The 14,128-nt window shown below is 40.4% G+C and overlaps 1 protein-coding gene and 1 long non-coding RNA gene across 6 annotated transcripts in view; one reads left to right on the top strand and one right to left on the bottom strand.

Annotated features, from left to right (window-relative positions):
* The window catches only part of RAPGEF4 (Rap guanine nucleotide exchange factor 4), a 156,690-nt gene that overhangs the window by 124,381 nt on the left and 18,181 nt on the right, over positions 1-14,128 (top strand). For all 5 annotated transcript variants that reach the window (XR_003533511.1, XM_027678542.1, XM_027678541.1 and 2 more), the window contains 7 exons: positions 1,232-1,320; positions 1,513-1,543; positions 1,787-1,865; positions 4,071-4,217; positions 5,412-5,509; positions 8,574-8,699; positions 9,134-9,312. Coding sequence is in view for 4 of the 5 variants with exons in the window: in XM_027678542.1 (XP_027534343.1) it covers positions 1,232-1,320; positions 1,513-1,543; positions 1,787-1,865; positions 4,071-4,217; positions 5,412-5,509; positions 8,574-8,699; positions 9,134-9,312 (749 nt within the window). In the remaining variant the exon portion in view is untranslated. The remainder of the gene's footprint in view (positions 1-1,231; positions 1,321-1,512; positions 1,544-1,786; positions 1,866-4,070; positions 4,218-5,411; positions 5,510-8,573; positions 8,700-9,133; positions 9,313-14,128) is intronic.
* Positions 1,989-14,010, bottom strand: LOC113965322. Its single transcript, XR_003533512.1, has 3 exons — positions 13,963-14,010; positions 12,269-12,373; positions 1,989-2,110 (listed from the first exon to the last, which is right to left on the bottom strand). It is a non-coding gene; the product is annotated as an uncharacterized LOC113965322 (long non-coding RNA).

Genomic DNA, 14,128 nt, shown 5'->3' with positions numbered 1-14,128 from the left:
AGCTGAAAGCCTGTTCCCAGTCTGCAGAATTCTGTCACAAAGTGAAGAGAAATAGGTCATTTCAAAGTGCAAACTGATAACTCTGTTTTCTTGGTTTTGGCTGCCGACAGTAGATGGAACACAACATGCTTGAACCATTGTTCAAGCCTGTGGACCTCTGAAAATACTGTTGCAGACCCCTTTGAAAGCACTGCATGGGTAGATTGCTTTATAGCAGTAGATGAATTTGCTTTTTTTAGTATTTACTTGTGAATAGTTATGCAGCGCTACAGGTTGAACTGGAGGGCTGTTTATGCCTGCCTGCGGTGTGCCAGAAAGGAGCTGCAGGGTTGTCAGTCTACAAAACCGAAAATCCTTTTCATTTAAAAGAAAGCTGTACTACAGCTATTGGAATTTAAGATCTTTGTCTTCAGACCCTTGTAAGTTCTTTGTGGTAGGTGCCATATCCTTGGATTTCTAAGACAAGATGTACTGCCAAAGTCACGTTAAGTCATCATGATTACCATTATTATTATATATTGAGTTAAGGGACACAATCCCATATGTTAGTGTCTGAATGAAAGTTCTTGCCCCGAAGAGCCTAAAATTGAATCTAAGATAAGAATTAGCAGAGGGGAATAGAGAGGGGCCTTAAGAATGGCAGGCATCCTACAAGGCCACATGGGAAAGCTTTTCAAGCTTTGGAGACAACATAGTCTTTCATTAGGCAAGAAGTTAAAAGTTAAAGAACAATCACTAGTTGAAACAGGTGGATCCTTCTTTGGAATCCTCCTTTTTATGTAGATGTATCAGGAAGAGGTTTAAGTAGGGTTTAAGAGAGGGTGATACTGCAGCAGACTGAGTAGCTGAGATCAATGACTCAGCAGCAAATGAACCACTAAAGACTACAACAGCAGTGAATAAAAAAACCCTATTGTGGCAGATTATTTGTGTATTATAGCCTTTATCCTTGACAATCTGAAAATGCAGTTTTTGCACAAGCAGTCAGTGGTTACAGAATGTGCTAAGGAGCCTCATCAGGCTTCCCTTCTGCATATCTAACTCTTGCTTTAAATCAGCTGGAGATAAACAAGTAGAAGTAATAGAGGGTTGGGCCCAGCATGTGTTCCTCTATGCATATTATCATTCTTTATAATCATTAAGCTATCAGATGTCATCTCATAATCCTCTCTCCTGAGTACTGCTTATTTACCCCTATAGTTATTTAAAGACTATTCTGTATCATTTACAGGAATTTTATGTATCTGTATCAGATGATACTAGAATGATTGCAGCACTAAAGGAGCAACTTCCAGAGCTAGAGAAAATTGTAAAGCAAGTGTAAGCACAGTTTTTACTTCTTTCCCCCCCGCCCTTTTTCACAGTAAACTGGTATCATCTAGTCTTTTTGTATATAAATATGAATATATTGATATTTTAGTTTGACAAGTAGCCCATGTTCTGTAGGTGATTTTGCACACAAAGTCTTACAGGTAATATTTAATTATATATTCTATGCTTTACCTTTTATAGTTCTGAAGAACCTAAAGCACCACAAAAGAAGGTAAGATAATTTATTTGTTCACTTTCTAAAGTAGAGTCTTAAGCACAGCAAATTCATAAGCATCTTCTCTTTAGTAATCATGGATATATTAAAAAAACACATTGAGGAAATAGCTTTTAACATTGTCAAATTTTGCATTGCTAACTGTTTTTTCCTGCCATTGATAGGAGCTCTATTGTAATTCATGTATACCACATAACGTTTCTTTTTGCACTGATGTGAATCTTGATGATTCATTTTCAGCACAAAGTTCTTCTGCAGCTGTTCAACACAAGTGATGACAGGGCACAGAAGCGCCAGCCTATCAGGGGCAGCGACGAAGGTGAGTTCCTTCTCTGCAAAGTTTTCTTGAGCCACTGAGATTTGTGTAACTTTGTCTATCTCAAAAACGTGGTCTAAAAATAAATAAAAGTACCTACCTACAGTTTTGAAGCCTGGCCTGAAGCAAACCCTTTTTACTTGTGCTAGCCCAATATTCTCCATCGTTGATTTGAGGTGCTCCTGGTCTTTTCCCTTAGTTGCTTGTGCTATCAAACACTGTGCTTCCTCAGAGGAAGATGTAAAAACCTTTAAAATAAGGAATGAACAAAACAGGTAAGAGCCAGTACAGACAGTCTACTGCTGGTAATGGCAGTGCAATAAATAGTGGGTGCTGAAGATCATGTTTGAGCCTCTGTATCCCCAACATAGTTTGAGCTAACATGTACAGTTGTTGCTTTGCAAGATAGGACTGGAGCAGATAATCATGACACAGATCATACAATCATAGAATCTAGGCACACATCCTAGAAAACAAAATCTGCCGATTTGCCCTATTGCTAATGTTTGATTCTCTAAAGAGATTAAGGTAGCGATTACAGCAGCATATAAGAATATAATTTTCAGATTATCGAAAAGGTGCTTTCAGTGGTTCCTTTGGTGCATCTTCACCTAAACCAGCTTCTGTTTCAAGGTATTTGATATTAAAGGATAGCTCTTGCTAATGAACAACAATAAAAACAAGGCAACAAAATGCAAGGTCACGTAACTTAGAAAGCTGGTGGCATAAACCAGATCAATGGAAGAGCCATGTCAAAAGCTGGAACTAACTACATATGAACAGCAGACATCCTGTCAGGCATGCAGCCTCTCTTGTCCATATCAGTGTTTCTTCTAGGCCTACAAAGAGGAAAACAGTTCCTGCTACCAGGGAAATACTACTTCTTGTATCTGTCCGGACAGGCAATAACTGCTCCTTTCATGGCTGCACCTTTCTCATTCGTAGGGCAGGCAGCACACTGAACACTGAAAATCCATGGATATGTAACCCTCAAGGCTGCTTGACTTGGCTTGACAGCTAAGCTGAAGGAGTATTTTGCTAACTTCTTCTGTCCTAAATTGATGTAACTTTGGGCTGCCTTACTTTTTGCAGGCTAATGTACTATCATACTGATTTCTAGGCAGCCAGAGGCCTGGCTTTGTGTATTACTCTGTGAGCCAATTTGATCTGTACACACAAGTGTATACTTATTGCTCTGTGGTATTTTTTTTCATCATCTACCATATTCTTGATTCAGCAATTACATACTTGCTTGCAAAAAACAGGTTGCAACACAGTTTGATTTAAGTTCTGGTTGTAACCAAGACTATTTTCTAATCTGTTTTGTAAATATGAAAATTATTTTCCTGTAAGTAAGAGAGTTTGCAGCCAGTTTTACTGACTCTTGAAAAGAAGTGTTGATTTAAAATAACATAATGTCTGGAACATAACAAAGTGTCTGATTAAATTAGCATCCGTAAATAACGGAACATCCATAAATAATGAATCATGGAATGGTTTGGGTTGTCCAAAATCCCATTCCATTCTCTCAGCTTCTCTTCATAGGGGAGGTGCTCCAGCCCTCTTGTCATCTTTGTGGCCTCTTCTGGACTCACTCCAGCAGGTCCACATCCTTCTTATGCTGGGGACCCCAGGGCTGGATGCAGAACTCCAGGTAGGGTCTCACAAGCAGAGGGAATCACCTTCCTCAGCCTGCTGGCCACTCTGCTTTTAATGCAACCCAGAACACAGTTGGCTTTCTGGGCTGCCAGTGCACATTGCCGGGTCTTGTAGAGCTTCTTGTGAACCAGCACCCCCAAGCCCTTCTCCTCAGGGTTGTTCTCAATCTGTTCTTTGCCTGCCTGTGTTTGTGCTTGGGATTGCCCCGACCCAGGGCAGGACCTTGCACTTGTTAGGCTTCATGAGGTTTGCACAGACCCACCTCTCAAGCCTGTCAAGGTCCTTTCTGGGTGGCATCCCTTCCCTCCAGCGCTTCAGTAGTGAAACACTAGTTTATTAAAACATGGTTTATTAAAAGCTCTGAGAAATCAGAGATTTCTATATTAGAAATTGTAGAACATCTGTGAAATGGGGAGCTGTCAAAACTGTAGTGGTTTATTGATGCTTTGTTTCGTTTGTGAGAAGTGGTTACTGAAGTGAAAGTAATTTGGTACAGTAAATCTGTGGTTTTTACACGTGAAATGCTCCATTCAATCTTCTTTTCTTTAGTTCTGTTTAAGGTGTACTGCATAGACCAAACCTATACCACTATCCGGGTGCCAGTGTCTTCCTCTGTGAAGGAAGTGATCAGCGCAGTAGCAGACAAGCTGGGTTCTGGAGAAGGCCTCATCCTAGTGAAGATGAGTTCAGGAGGAGGTACTGTATTTGCATCATCTTAAACACTTCTCAGTTATGGTGAAGCAGAATGTTTGGAGGGATTAAAAGACTAATTCTGTCAAGGCTTTTATACCCATGTGCATGTTCAGCTAGTACACAAGTTCTGTCTTAGAGGCAAGTCCTTCCTCTACTGCAGGCACAGGCTGGAGCTCCCATGGGAGACAGGAAAAATGGAGAAGCTTGTGTACCTGCATGCTAAAGAGCAGAGCTACCCCAATTTTCCTTCACTGTTAGACTTGTAAGAGTTTTTAAACAACAGGAATAGGAGGTAAGTATGGATAATCTCAGGCTAGACTTAGGAATCAACAACCTCAGAAAACACTGCAGTGCAGACATTCTGGTAGTGGTCATTACCATTCTGGCTGCTCTGTCCATGCAAGGCATTACAGAGCAGCTTAGTACCAAACTCACTGACCTCATGTTCGCTGAGGGTCAGGAGTCAGACCCCACTAATAGGCTGTGAAAATGTTAGAATAGCTGCAAGGTGAATTCTTCTGGAGCATTGGTGTTGTTCAAGTGCCTTGGTTGAATATAACTGTGTGGAGGCACACAGAGGTAATGAGAGCTGTGTTGGAAGGCATTTTTGCAAACAGTGGTGCCTGCCAAAAACAGCTCAATTCCTGAGGACTGACACCAGGCAGCTTTTCTTTTTGCAGTTGCAGCAATTTTTTATTGTCAGATTTGCTGACAGCCATCACATGCTGAAAGAAACTATTTTGTAAGTTACTTCATTATCCTTTCTTTACCTGTGATGTGATGCTCTTTTAGAACTGCTCTAAAGCATTTCATCACCTCCTTATGCATTTACTATCTTCCAAAGCAATTTCTATTAAGAACAGCTCTCCAAATGCTTACAGTTCAGCAAAGAATGAATGGAGTCCCTAATTATGGCTGAATTTTTGCAGGTAGTTTCTAGAGATGGCATCACAGGCTTCTTGAGCTGTCTATACAGTTTGGGACTGGGATTCTAGTTCTGTAGGAGACTGGTTTGGGCTGAGTTTATCATCACATTTCTTCGATAAAGAGGACCTTGTTGTCATCTATCTTGTATCCTGGACAGTGGGTTACTGAGAAAAGTTTGTTCCCAGGAGGGTGATCTGTGCCATTGTTGGATCAGTCCTGCTGTAAATTCTACATATATACAATAAATAATAATTTGTTTAATTTTTACAGAAAAGGTTGTGCTCAAACCTCATGATGTTTCAGTGTTTACCACTCTCAGTGTTAATGGACGGCTGTTCGCTTGCCCCCGGGATCAGTTCGATTCATTGGTATGTATGTATGCAGTTCTCAGGAAGGTCAGTGCTGCAGTTCATTTGGACACTTGGCCCTTTTTGGATTATCAGTGATTTAGGTAATAACTAGTGGAAACCTTCACAACAAAGGGCTTGTCACAGTGCTATGGGATGAGCTCTGAAATTAATACAAGCTAATATTACGATTTCCTAAAATAGACCAGAAATCCATCCATCTGATCCACATAACAGCACTTGATCCCAGGACTCTCAATCAGTCAGACTGAGCATTTGGGAAGAGCATAATATTGTCACTAAGACATGCAGCAATTCCTCATTACAGAATTATCTCCTCAAAGCCATAGGGATACATTCTCTAAGATAGGCGTTACCAATTAAAGCATTCTGGAGATTTGATTCCAACAGTAAATTCCTTAAAATTTTTTATTTCTCATCCCCACAAAATACTGTGTCAAAATCTCAGATTTTGATTCTAAGTAGGATCACAGAAAATATTCCTGGTAGAAAGTCTATTTTTTCTTAGGTAGAATTGCTCGTAAGTACTTATAGTTTATACAGCCATTCTAACAATCTGCATGGGGTCTGCTTTTATAGAGTTTGATTTGACTGTACTTTTTGTTCCTTTTATTTCATTAAAAACAAATGTCATTGCCAAGTCATGTCAGCGTGAACTCTATTACTCCTAGCCTTGTTTCAGCCTCCTGTATGCTTTTAACAAGCCACTTAGTATGTATGCCTGATTTCTTTTATAGATATGGTAAAATCTATGCTTTGCTGCTGCTTTCAATTTAGTAACCAAGGAATGAACATCCAGCATATGTAGTTCCATGCAGAGATACCTCTTGTTCAGTTTATTAAATTCTGGTGTTCCCTTAAGGTTAATTAATCCTGCCAAGTAGATACCCTCATGGGGTATGCTACTGTAAAGCAGGGGTGTTGCATCAGTACAGCTGCACTGGGCACTTACATACGGCTCTGCATTGTCTGTGTACACACAGCTCTGGCAGCAAATTGTCATGGCTTTCTGTGCCTTTTCCCTGTGCCATTTACCATGGATCAAGTCCTCAAAATGCTGCAGGAAGCTCGGTACAGGCCTGCAACGTGCTCGTTTTCATCAACTAGACTGACTAGTAGGAATTAGAGAGGTACATTCAGCACCTTAAAAATGGTTCTCAGCACTGCATAGCACAATACATCCCATTTGTCAGCTGCATTTTTTCAAAGAGGTATAAACAAATCGAAAAATGTTACAACCTTATCTGTCTCCCAGTTTAATCCTTTCACATTCCAATTTCTGGCTGCTGCCTGTGCATGAACATTTATTCACATTACATTTGGCAGTTCTCATGTGAAAATTGTTCTGGGTAGATGAATTTTCAAATATGCTGTGAGTTTGCATCTAAGTGCTTCTTTCCTAGTCCTGGAAAATATGTGTTTGTTATGGTAACAGCTATGTTGTGTTTTGTCTCCAAATAGGGGAAAAAAGCCCTCTTTCAATCTCTGGGCAATTCTCTTTCCACAGATTTCCACAAATTAGGATTTTCTACATAAAACTGCTGTGCATTTATTTCATACGTTGTCACAAACTAAAGAAATTTTGTGTTTGTGCAAATCCCAGTTCAGAGCAATCTGCAGGCTTTTATAAGATTGATGACTGTCTTGTTTTTTTTATTAGAGGATACTTTTCTTATATACACTTTTTTTAAAAGTTGTGGATGAAGCTTTTAAGGTAATAATGCTTGTTATTTGGTTTAGTAGTTTTTAATTAGTTTGTATTATGCTGATATTTGAAAGAAAAGTTTTCCCTAGAGCACAAAGCAAGAATGCATACAGAAATAAAGCTCCTACATACTGTGTGTTACTGAGAAAGTGATTTGATGTATTAATCCAGTCAGTCCTTTTTCTATTGCTAATATATTAATCATATGTAAAAAAGGATTCATTTAGTAAGCTCATTTTTTATATTCCAGTATGTAAATATGGTCTGTTAATCTTGCGGGCTCCACTGAGTTTGTACTCAGAAAGGAGTCTGTTGACAATTCCGTGCTCCATCATTATCTGTTTAACAAAGAGGCGATGAGAAATTGGGAAACTTGTCAGTGAACTCTGCTGCCCTCTCCTGGTAACAGAACAGCTGACCTGCGAGTTCACAGGCGGCTGTACTGATGTTACACGTTCGAATTTGTTAGGATTGTTAGTATTTGTTAGTATTTTAGCAGCGCTGGTTCAAACACTTTGAACCTAATATGTACAACAGACTGTTTCAAATCTGACTTGACCTCAAGCCACGTTTTAAATCTCTGTTTAATGTAAGATTTACTTGTATGCAAAACTGTAGGTCACATCTCATTTATTAGGTGCTATGCAAGTGTCTTTCAAAAATGTTTTATACTTGATTCTTTCTCATAAGACTGTGTGCATACCATTTTAATTGGCATAGCCAGGATTTTTAGAGTCACAAATGGTGCCTCCCTATACCGTCAAAGAGAAAGTATGAGGTTTATTTTATAAATGATCAGAAGATCTTGCAAGCATTGCAGCTTTCTGAAGAATGGAAGATGTAATAATTCCCATCATTAGAATCAGGAATATGTAAAATTATTTTCCTTGTGCTTTGTGGCCTAGGTATTTGCATATGTGATAGGGAAACATAACAAAAGTTTTGTGGAAAGATCCTAAACAAACACACATGCTTTAGTTAGCACAACGTGTATTGAAGCATTTATTTCTAGATTCAATTTTTAGAACAATGTTAAAAATAACACACTGAGAACAGTCTGGTTTATATTTCTTATGGTGCCCTTGAAGAGCTTTCAGAATTTTCCTGACTATCCTGTACGTATTGAATACTGATTTTACACAGGGCTTTTCATTTCCTAATACCTACCTGTGGTTAAAAGCAAATTTCAGTTTTACTGCGAATTTCAGTTTTACTATGAATTTCAGTTTTACTATTAGAAACATGCTTAGAAAAGTGATCACACTGAAAAAAAAAGAGTTAGAAACATTATGAAAGGAAAGCATCAGTCATGCACTTTAGCATTTCTAAAATATTTTTATACCATTTTTCTATTTGTAGGCACCATTACCAGAACAAGAAGGACCATCTACTGGTACAGTAGGAACGTTTGAACTGATGAGTTCCAAAGACTTAGCACATCAGATGACAATTTATGACTGGGAACTCTTCAACTGTGTGCATGAGGTATGAGGATCTATCTATTCAGCAGGTTAGAATCTGGTAGAAGATGTTTAGTTGTACATTGTAGGTTTGTGCATTATTTCCAAAATTTTTTCTAAGCTTGATTTTCAAAAATACTACAATAAAGCCACCTACAGGTTTCAAAAGTATAAGACATTCTTAATTCTATAGGCAAAATACAAAAATAAAGTTCTGGACATGTGCTGCTCATTGAATTACTTTTGTATGTTTTAAGGTATAAAGCATCTGTAGTTATGCTTTTGCTATGCCTCAGCTATTGTCTACTGGATTTGTAGCCTGAATCCTTGTCATCTCTGCAGCGATAAATGTAAACTGCAGAGCAAGTTTCAGGCTAGATACTCACCTGGTCATTCTTAGCCTCTTTCATCTGTCCAAAAGATTCGAAAAAAAATTCCAAACCGTTTTTTCTTTTCTAGCTGGAATTGATCTATCACACTTTTGGAAGGCACAATTTTAAAAAGACCACAGCAAATCTGGACTTGTTTTTAAGAAGATTTAATGAAATTCAGTTCTGGGTGGTCACCGAGATCTGTCTTTGCTCTCAACTCAGCAAGCGTGTTCAGCTGTTAAAGAAGTATATTAAGATAGCAGCCCAGTAAGTACACAATCATATGTGAGCTGGAAGTGAGTTTCAGTATGGTCAGTATGTTTTTATTTTCTATTTTCAGACAGCCACACACAGTAGAGGTTAAAACATTTTCTATTTCATAATTCTGTCCATTTTCCTACAGGGCTGTATAGAACCTTGTTAATGTATATTCTTCTTTCCTGTGCTGCTCTCCATTGCTCCTTGATCTGTGATTTCTTAGGGCCATGTTTTCACATCAAATTTCTGAGTAAATATATTTCAGTTCATCATGATGAATCCCTCATTTACCTTTACATACAATAGCAATTATTAATAGGGAAATCAGTAAGTATTAACAAAATCGAGCCTTAATTTTCCTGAAAACAGAATTACTTCTGGTGCTGCTCAGGAAAACCATTCTCAGAATTGCCCCGAGTGGGGAAGCCAAGAGGAGACAGCAAAGAGATGATGATGCTCATGTTTCTTTCAGTCTGCTTGGGATTCGCAGCAAGTTTGCTCACAATACAAAACTGGTGGGAGTGTCTGATACACCTCAAGGCTGTGCTGCCATTCAGTGGGGCTTTTGATAAGCTGGAGAGTGGGGCAGAGAGAAACCTAATGAGGTTCAACAAAGGCAGCTCCCCAGGGTCCTGCACCTGGGGAGGAATAACCCCAAGTACCAGCACAGGTTGGGGGGCTGACCTACTAGAGATCAGCTTTGTGGAGAAGGACCTGGGAGTATTGGTGGGTGACAAGTTGACCATGAACCAGCAGTGTGCCCTTGCAGCCAGAAGGGCCAGTGGTATCCTGGGGTGCATCAGGAAGAGAGTGGCCAGCAGGTCACCAGAAGGAGGTGATCCTCCCTCTCTACTCGACCCTAGTGAGGCCACATCTGGAGTACTGTGTCCAGTTCTGGGCTCCTCAGTACAAGAAAGACAAGGAGCTACTGGAGAGGGTCCAGCAGAGATCACAAAGATAATTAGGGGTGTGGAGCATCTCTCTTATAAAGAGAGACTGCAAGAGCTGGGCCTGTTTAGTCTGGAAAACAGAAGACTGAGAGGGAATCTCATCAATACATTCAAATATATCAAAGGCAGGTGGCAAGATGGTGCCAGACTCTTTTCAGTGGTGCTCAATGACAGGACAAGGAGCAATGTCCATAAACTAAAACACAAGAAGTTCCACCTCAACATGAGAAGGAACTTCTTTACATTGAGGGTAGCAGAGCACTGGAATAGGCTGCCCAAGAAGAATGTGGAGTCTCCCTCTCTGGACACATTCAAAACCCACCTGGATGCATTCCTAAGTAATCTGCTCTAGCTGACCCTGCCTTGGCAGAGGAGTTGGACTAGATGATCTCTAGAGGTTCCTCTGTGATTTTTTTTCAAATACTTTTGTTTTAAAATGCAGGAATATGAATGTCCTAATTTTTTACTTACTGCTGGGTCTTAGGTTGGATAGCAGGCAATTCTTGCTGTCTTCTTTTATTCCTGTTCAAACGTAAACTACTTGGAACCTTCATGCCAGACGTCAGCCTTGACTCCTTAAAGGCAGTGACCGACTTCAGAGGGAGCAGGGGCATGTCCGTGCCCTGCATAGCTACTAATTTTTATCAGTGTTTCCCTTTGTTTCCAGTTAGTGGTGTATTTATTGCGTTCATTGCTGTCTGAACAGTTTGCTGAGGTGTGGAGTGTTTGTCCATGGCTTTGGGCATTGTGACTAGAAGCCTTTAGGCAGTTTTACCCAACAGGCACGTTGTTACTTGCAGTTAAACCATAAGTTTTAACTTTTTTGCATCATTAAACAGACTTGAGTAAAGGAAGAGATTACTATTACAGCTGTGGTGCCACCCTCCTCCCAGTTAGTAATTGCATATAGCTGAAGTCTGTGTTCACACTGAAACTGGGTATCAGCGTGGCTCCTTCCTCTGGGATACCCTGCTCTGCAAGTACTAGCTTCCTTCTGGGAGCTCCTTTGGGCCCTTGTGTTGGATTACAATTGGTCAAAGCTGAAGACTTTCAAAATCTAGTGGTAGGCATGCAGGATCAGGTTTATAATTAGAACAGAGAACAGAATTTACCTCTTTAGTTTCTAAAAATACATATATCGCATATTCCATTATCTCACTGCACAGCGCAGGAGTGGGAAGGCAGCCGCTGGCCTGGCGGGCTGCGCCCAGGAGAGGGCAGTGGCACCCACACACAGATGTGTCGGGGTCTTTCCTAAACTCAGGCATGAAGTGGGGAAAATGTTGAAATGTGGCCATTAAGATACAGTAGTAATTTCCATGAACACTTGAAATCAAAGTATCCTAAAAATTACAGTTAAATACCTCCTTAATAAACTGCCCTAGCCCATGGGTTTTTCAGAGTCATGGGTTTAATCCTGTGCTATTTACAACAGCCTGACAACCTCCTGTTTACTTCCATGTTTCTGGTATCACTACAATGCTAAAAATAAATAGCTAAAAGCAGTCTGCTCTGCTGAGTCCTCTTTGTCTCCTAAAAGCAGAGAAATCTGAAGCACAAGATTTTCCTCTGTACAAACCAAGAGGGCAGGTTTAATTGCAGCCGCTGGAAAGGCGCTGGGAAGTTTTGCCAGGCTGCTGCCCTCTGTGCAGTGCTGCCATGGTAACAGGTGCTACAGCATGCACTAAAACAAACACAAAGTGCACCGAAGTTAGAGGGGAGAAAAAGCCCAGGCCTTGAAGCAGTATCTTTGAGGAAGTTTTGCCTGTGAAGATCCTTGAGACCTAATGAGAACTTTACCCTACCTAGAAGTACTAGACTCATTAGAAAAGTGTTTGGGGAGAACAGCTCAGTGCTGCACTATTAATCTTAGGCATAGCTGGTGGTAACAAGATGCCTCACACGTACCAATTTTCAAAGATAACTGCTACTGAGAACCCTGTTTCAGTTCTGTGGCTTGGGGCTCAGATGCCATCACAGGAGGCACATCATTTTGTGTCTGCCACCCCACTCACCCTGTGATGTGTGCTCCCAGTCTGCGCAGGCAAGGCCAAGTGCTGGCTCCAAGTGCTGTGCACATGTGCTTTCAGTTCCAGAAGCCAGAGTCGCTTTTGCATTTGCTGGAAAAGGATGTAGAGGTTACCAGGTTCATCTCTTTTCTCCAGCTATTGCAGGATTAAACTTTCAAACAAAAGGGAAAAGTGAACTATATTTCCAACAGTGAGTTCTTCCTATATTAATTTTATTAGAAAGGCCTTCTGGGATGTGCTTGCGCATACTCTTATGGATCTCCACAAACCCAGTTTGTGTATATTTCCTCTTTGCAGATATATGCACAGGCTATTTAGAAGCCTTCTTGTGTGTCACTGTACTCAGAAACTTTCATTCAGTTTTTGAAAATCATTCTTCCCGTACACATGCATGTGTTATAAGCCTGAGGAGCCTATAAGAAATTTTTGAAGCGTGTGTGTGTTTATAGAGAAAATGCCAAGATGAATATGCTCGTGTAAGTACCGAGAGATTCTAACCACACATGTTTTTGTGTTGGAGACGAGAGAGTATGTGTGTGTGTGTGTGTGTGTTCACTATTCATAACAACAGGAGGATTTTTCCAGTACAATCCATTTTGGAAAACAGAGGGACCTCTGTTCTGAGCACAATGTGGTGCTTTAGAGGATCCACTTTCTGACATTTTACATGCAGTATATATGCAATGGAGCCACGCAGCACTGTTTCTACTACCTTACAGAGGTCCTCTATCTGGAACTGAACTATTTAGTGTAAAGCTTGTAGAACTTGCAGAAGTTCTAGTGTAGAATGTCATACATCTAGATGGATTTTAACTGGGACTTTGTCAATTTGCATTGCTTAACGAGGTATTTGGCAAAACATTTCCTTTTTAAAATGAAGAGAGATTCAAATTAAATATTGCAGATACAGTTGCAGCTGCCTACATTGTTTGAGCACTAGTGCTGTGTGGTACTAATTATTTTTACTGTGCCACAATTTACTTCTAATCCTGTCATGGGCTGTGGACAGGTATCCCTTTATGGATTTAGTTGTGCCTAGGGAAGAGGCTGTCACTGATAGCCTATCCTGGCTGCATTTCATCTTTATTTCCCCTCAGATCCACTAATGAGGCACTCCCTGACCTGCTGGAGTCAGAATAAGTTGGTGTAGCTTTAGCGTTTTGATTTGTCCTTGCTAACCTTGCTCACTGTCCCTAATCTGATGTGGGAGAATTGTATGAGAAGCTCTGCCAGAAGATCTGAGGGGGCAGTAGTCTCCCAACAGACAGACCATCAGGTGGGAGAGGTCATTTATTCACATGCTCAGTGTTCACACAGTGCAGACACAAGTAAGGCCCAGATCTAAAGGACTCACCCACTCAATACATCAACTCTGGTGAAATGGAGGGCCAGAAAGTAGAGAATGATGTGGGTGATGGATGATAGAGATTAGCATGATGTGGCAGTTACGGAGTTGGACAGTAGGATGTGATGATGATTGTACTAATTTCATCTGAAGCTAAGGATACCTCAGTGGAGCTAAGAGTTTCAGCATGAATCAAAAAATCTGTCTGCGAATCATAGTTAGAACCTTATTAAAGTTTTCTTGGTAAATCATAGAATCATAGAATAGTTTGGTTTGGAAGCGACCTTAAAGATCATCTAGTTCCAACACCCCTGCCATGGGCAAGGACACCTACCACTAGACCAGCTTGCTCAAAGCCTCATCCAGCCTGGCCTTGAGCAATTCCAGGGATGGGGCATCCACAACTTCTCTGGGCAACCTGTTCCAGTGTCTCACCATGTCACAGTAAAGAATTTTTTCCTAATATCTAAACCTGCCATCTTTCAGTTTAAAGGCATTAC

This window comes from Neopelma chrysocephalum, unplaced genomic scaffold, assembly GCF_003984885.1.
Source record: "Neopelma chrysocephalum unplaced genomic scaffold, ASM398488v2 Primary Assembly neopelma1_44, whole genome shotgun sequence".
Lineage (NCBI taxonomy): Eukaryota > Metazoa > Chordata > Aves > Passeriformes > Pipridae > Neopelma > Neopelma chrysocephalum.
Note: the sequence above shows the minus strand (reverse complement) of the source record. Positions and strands in the feature narration are given on the sequence as shown.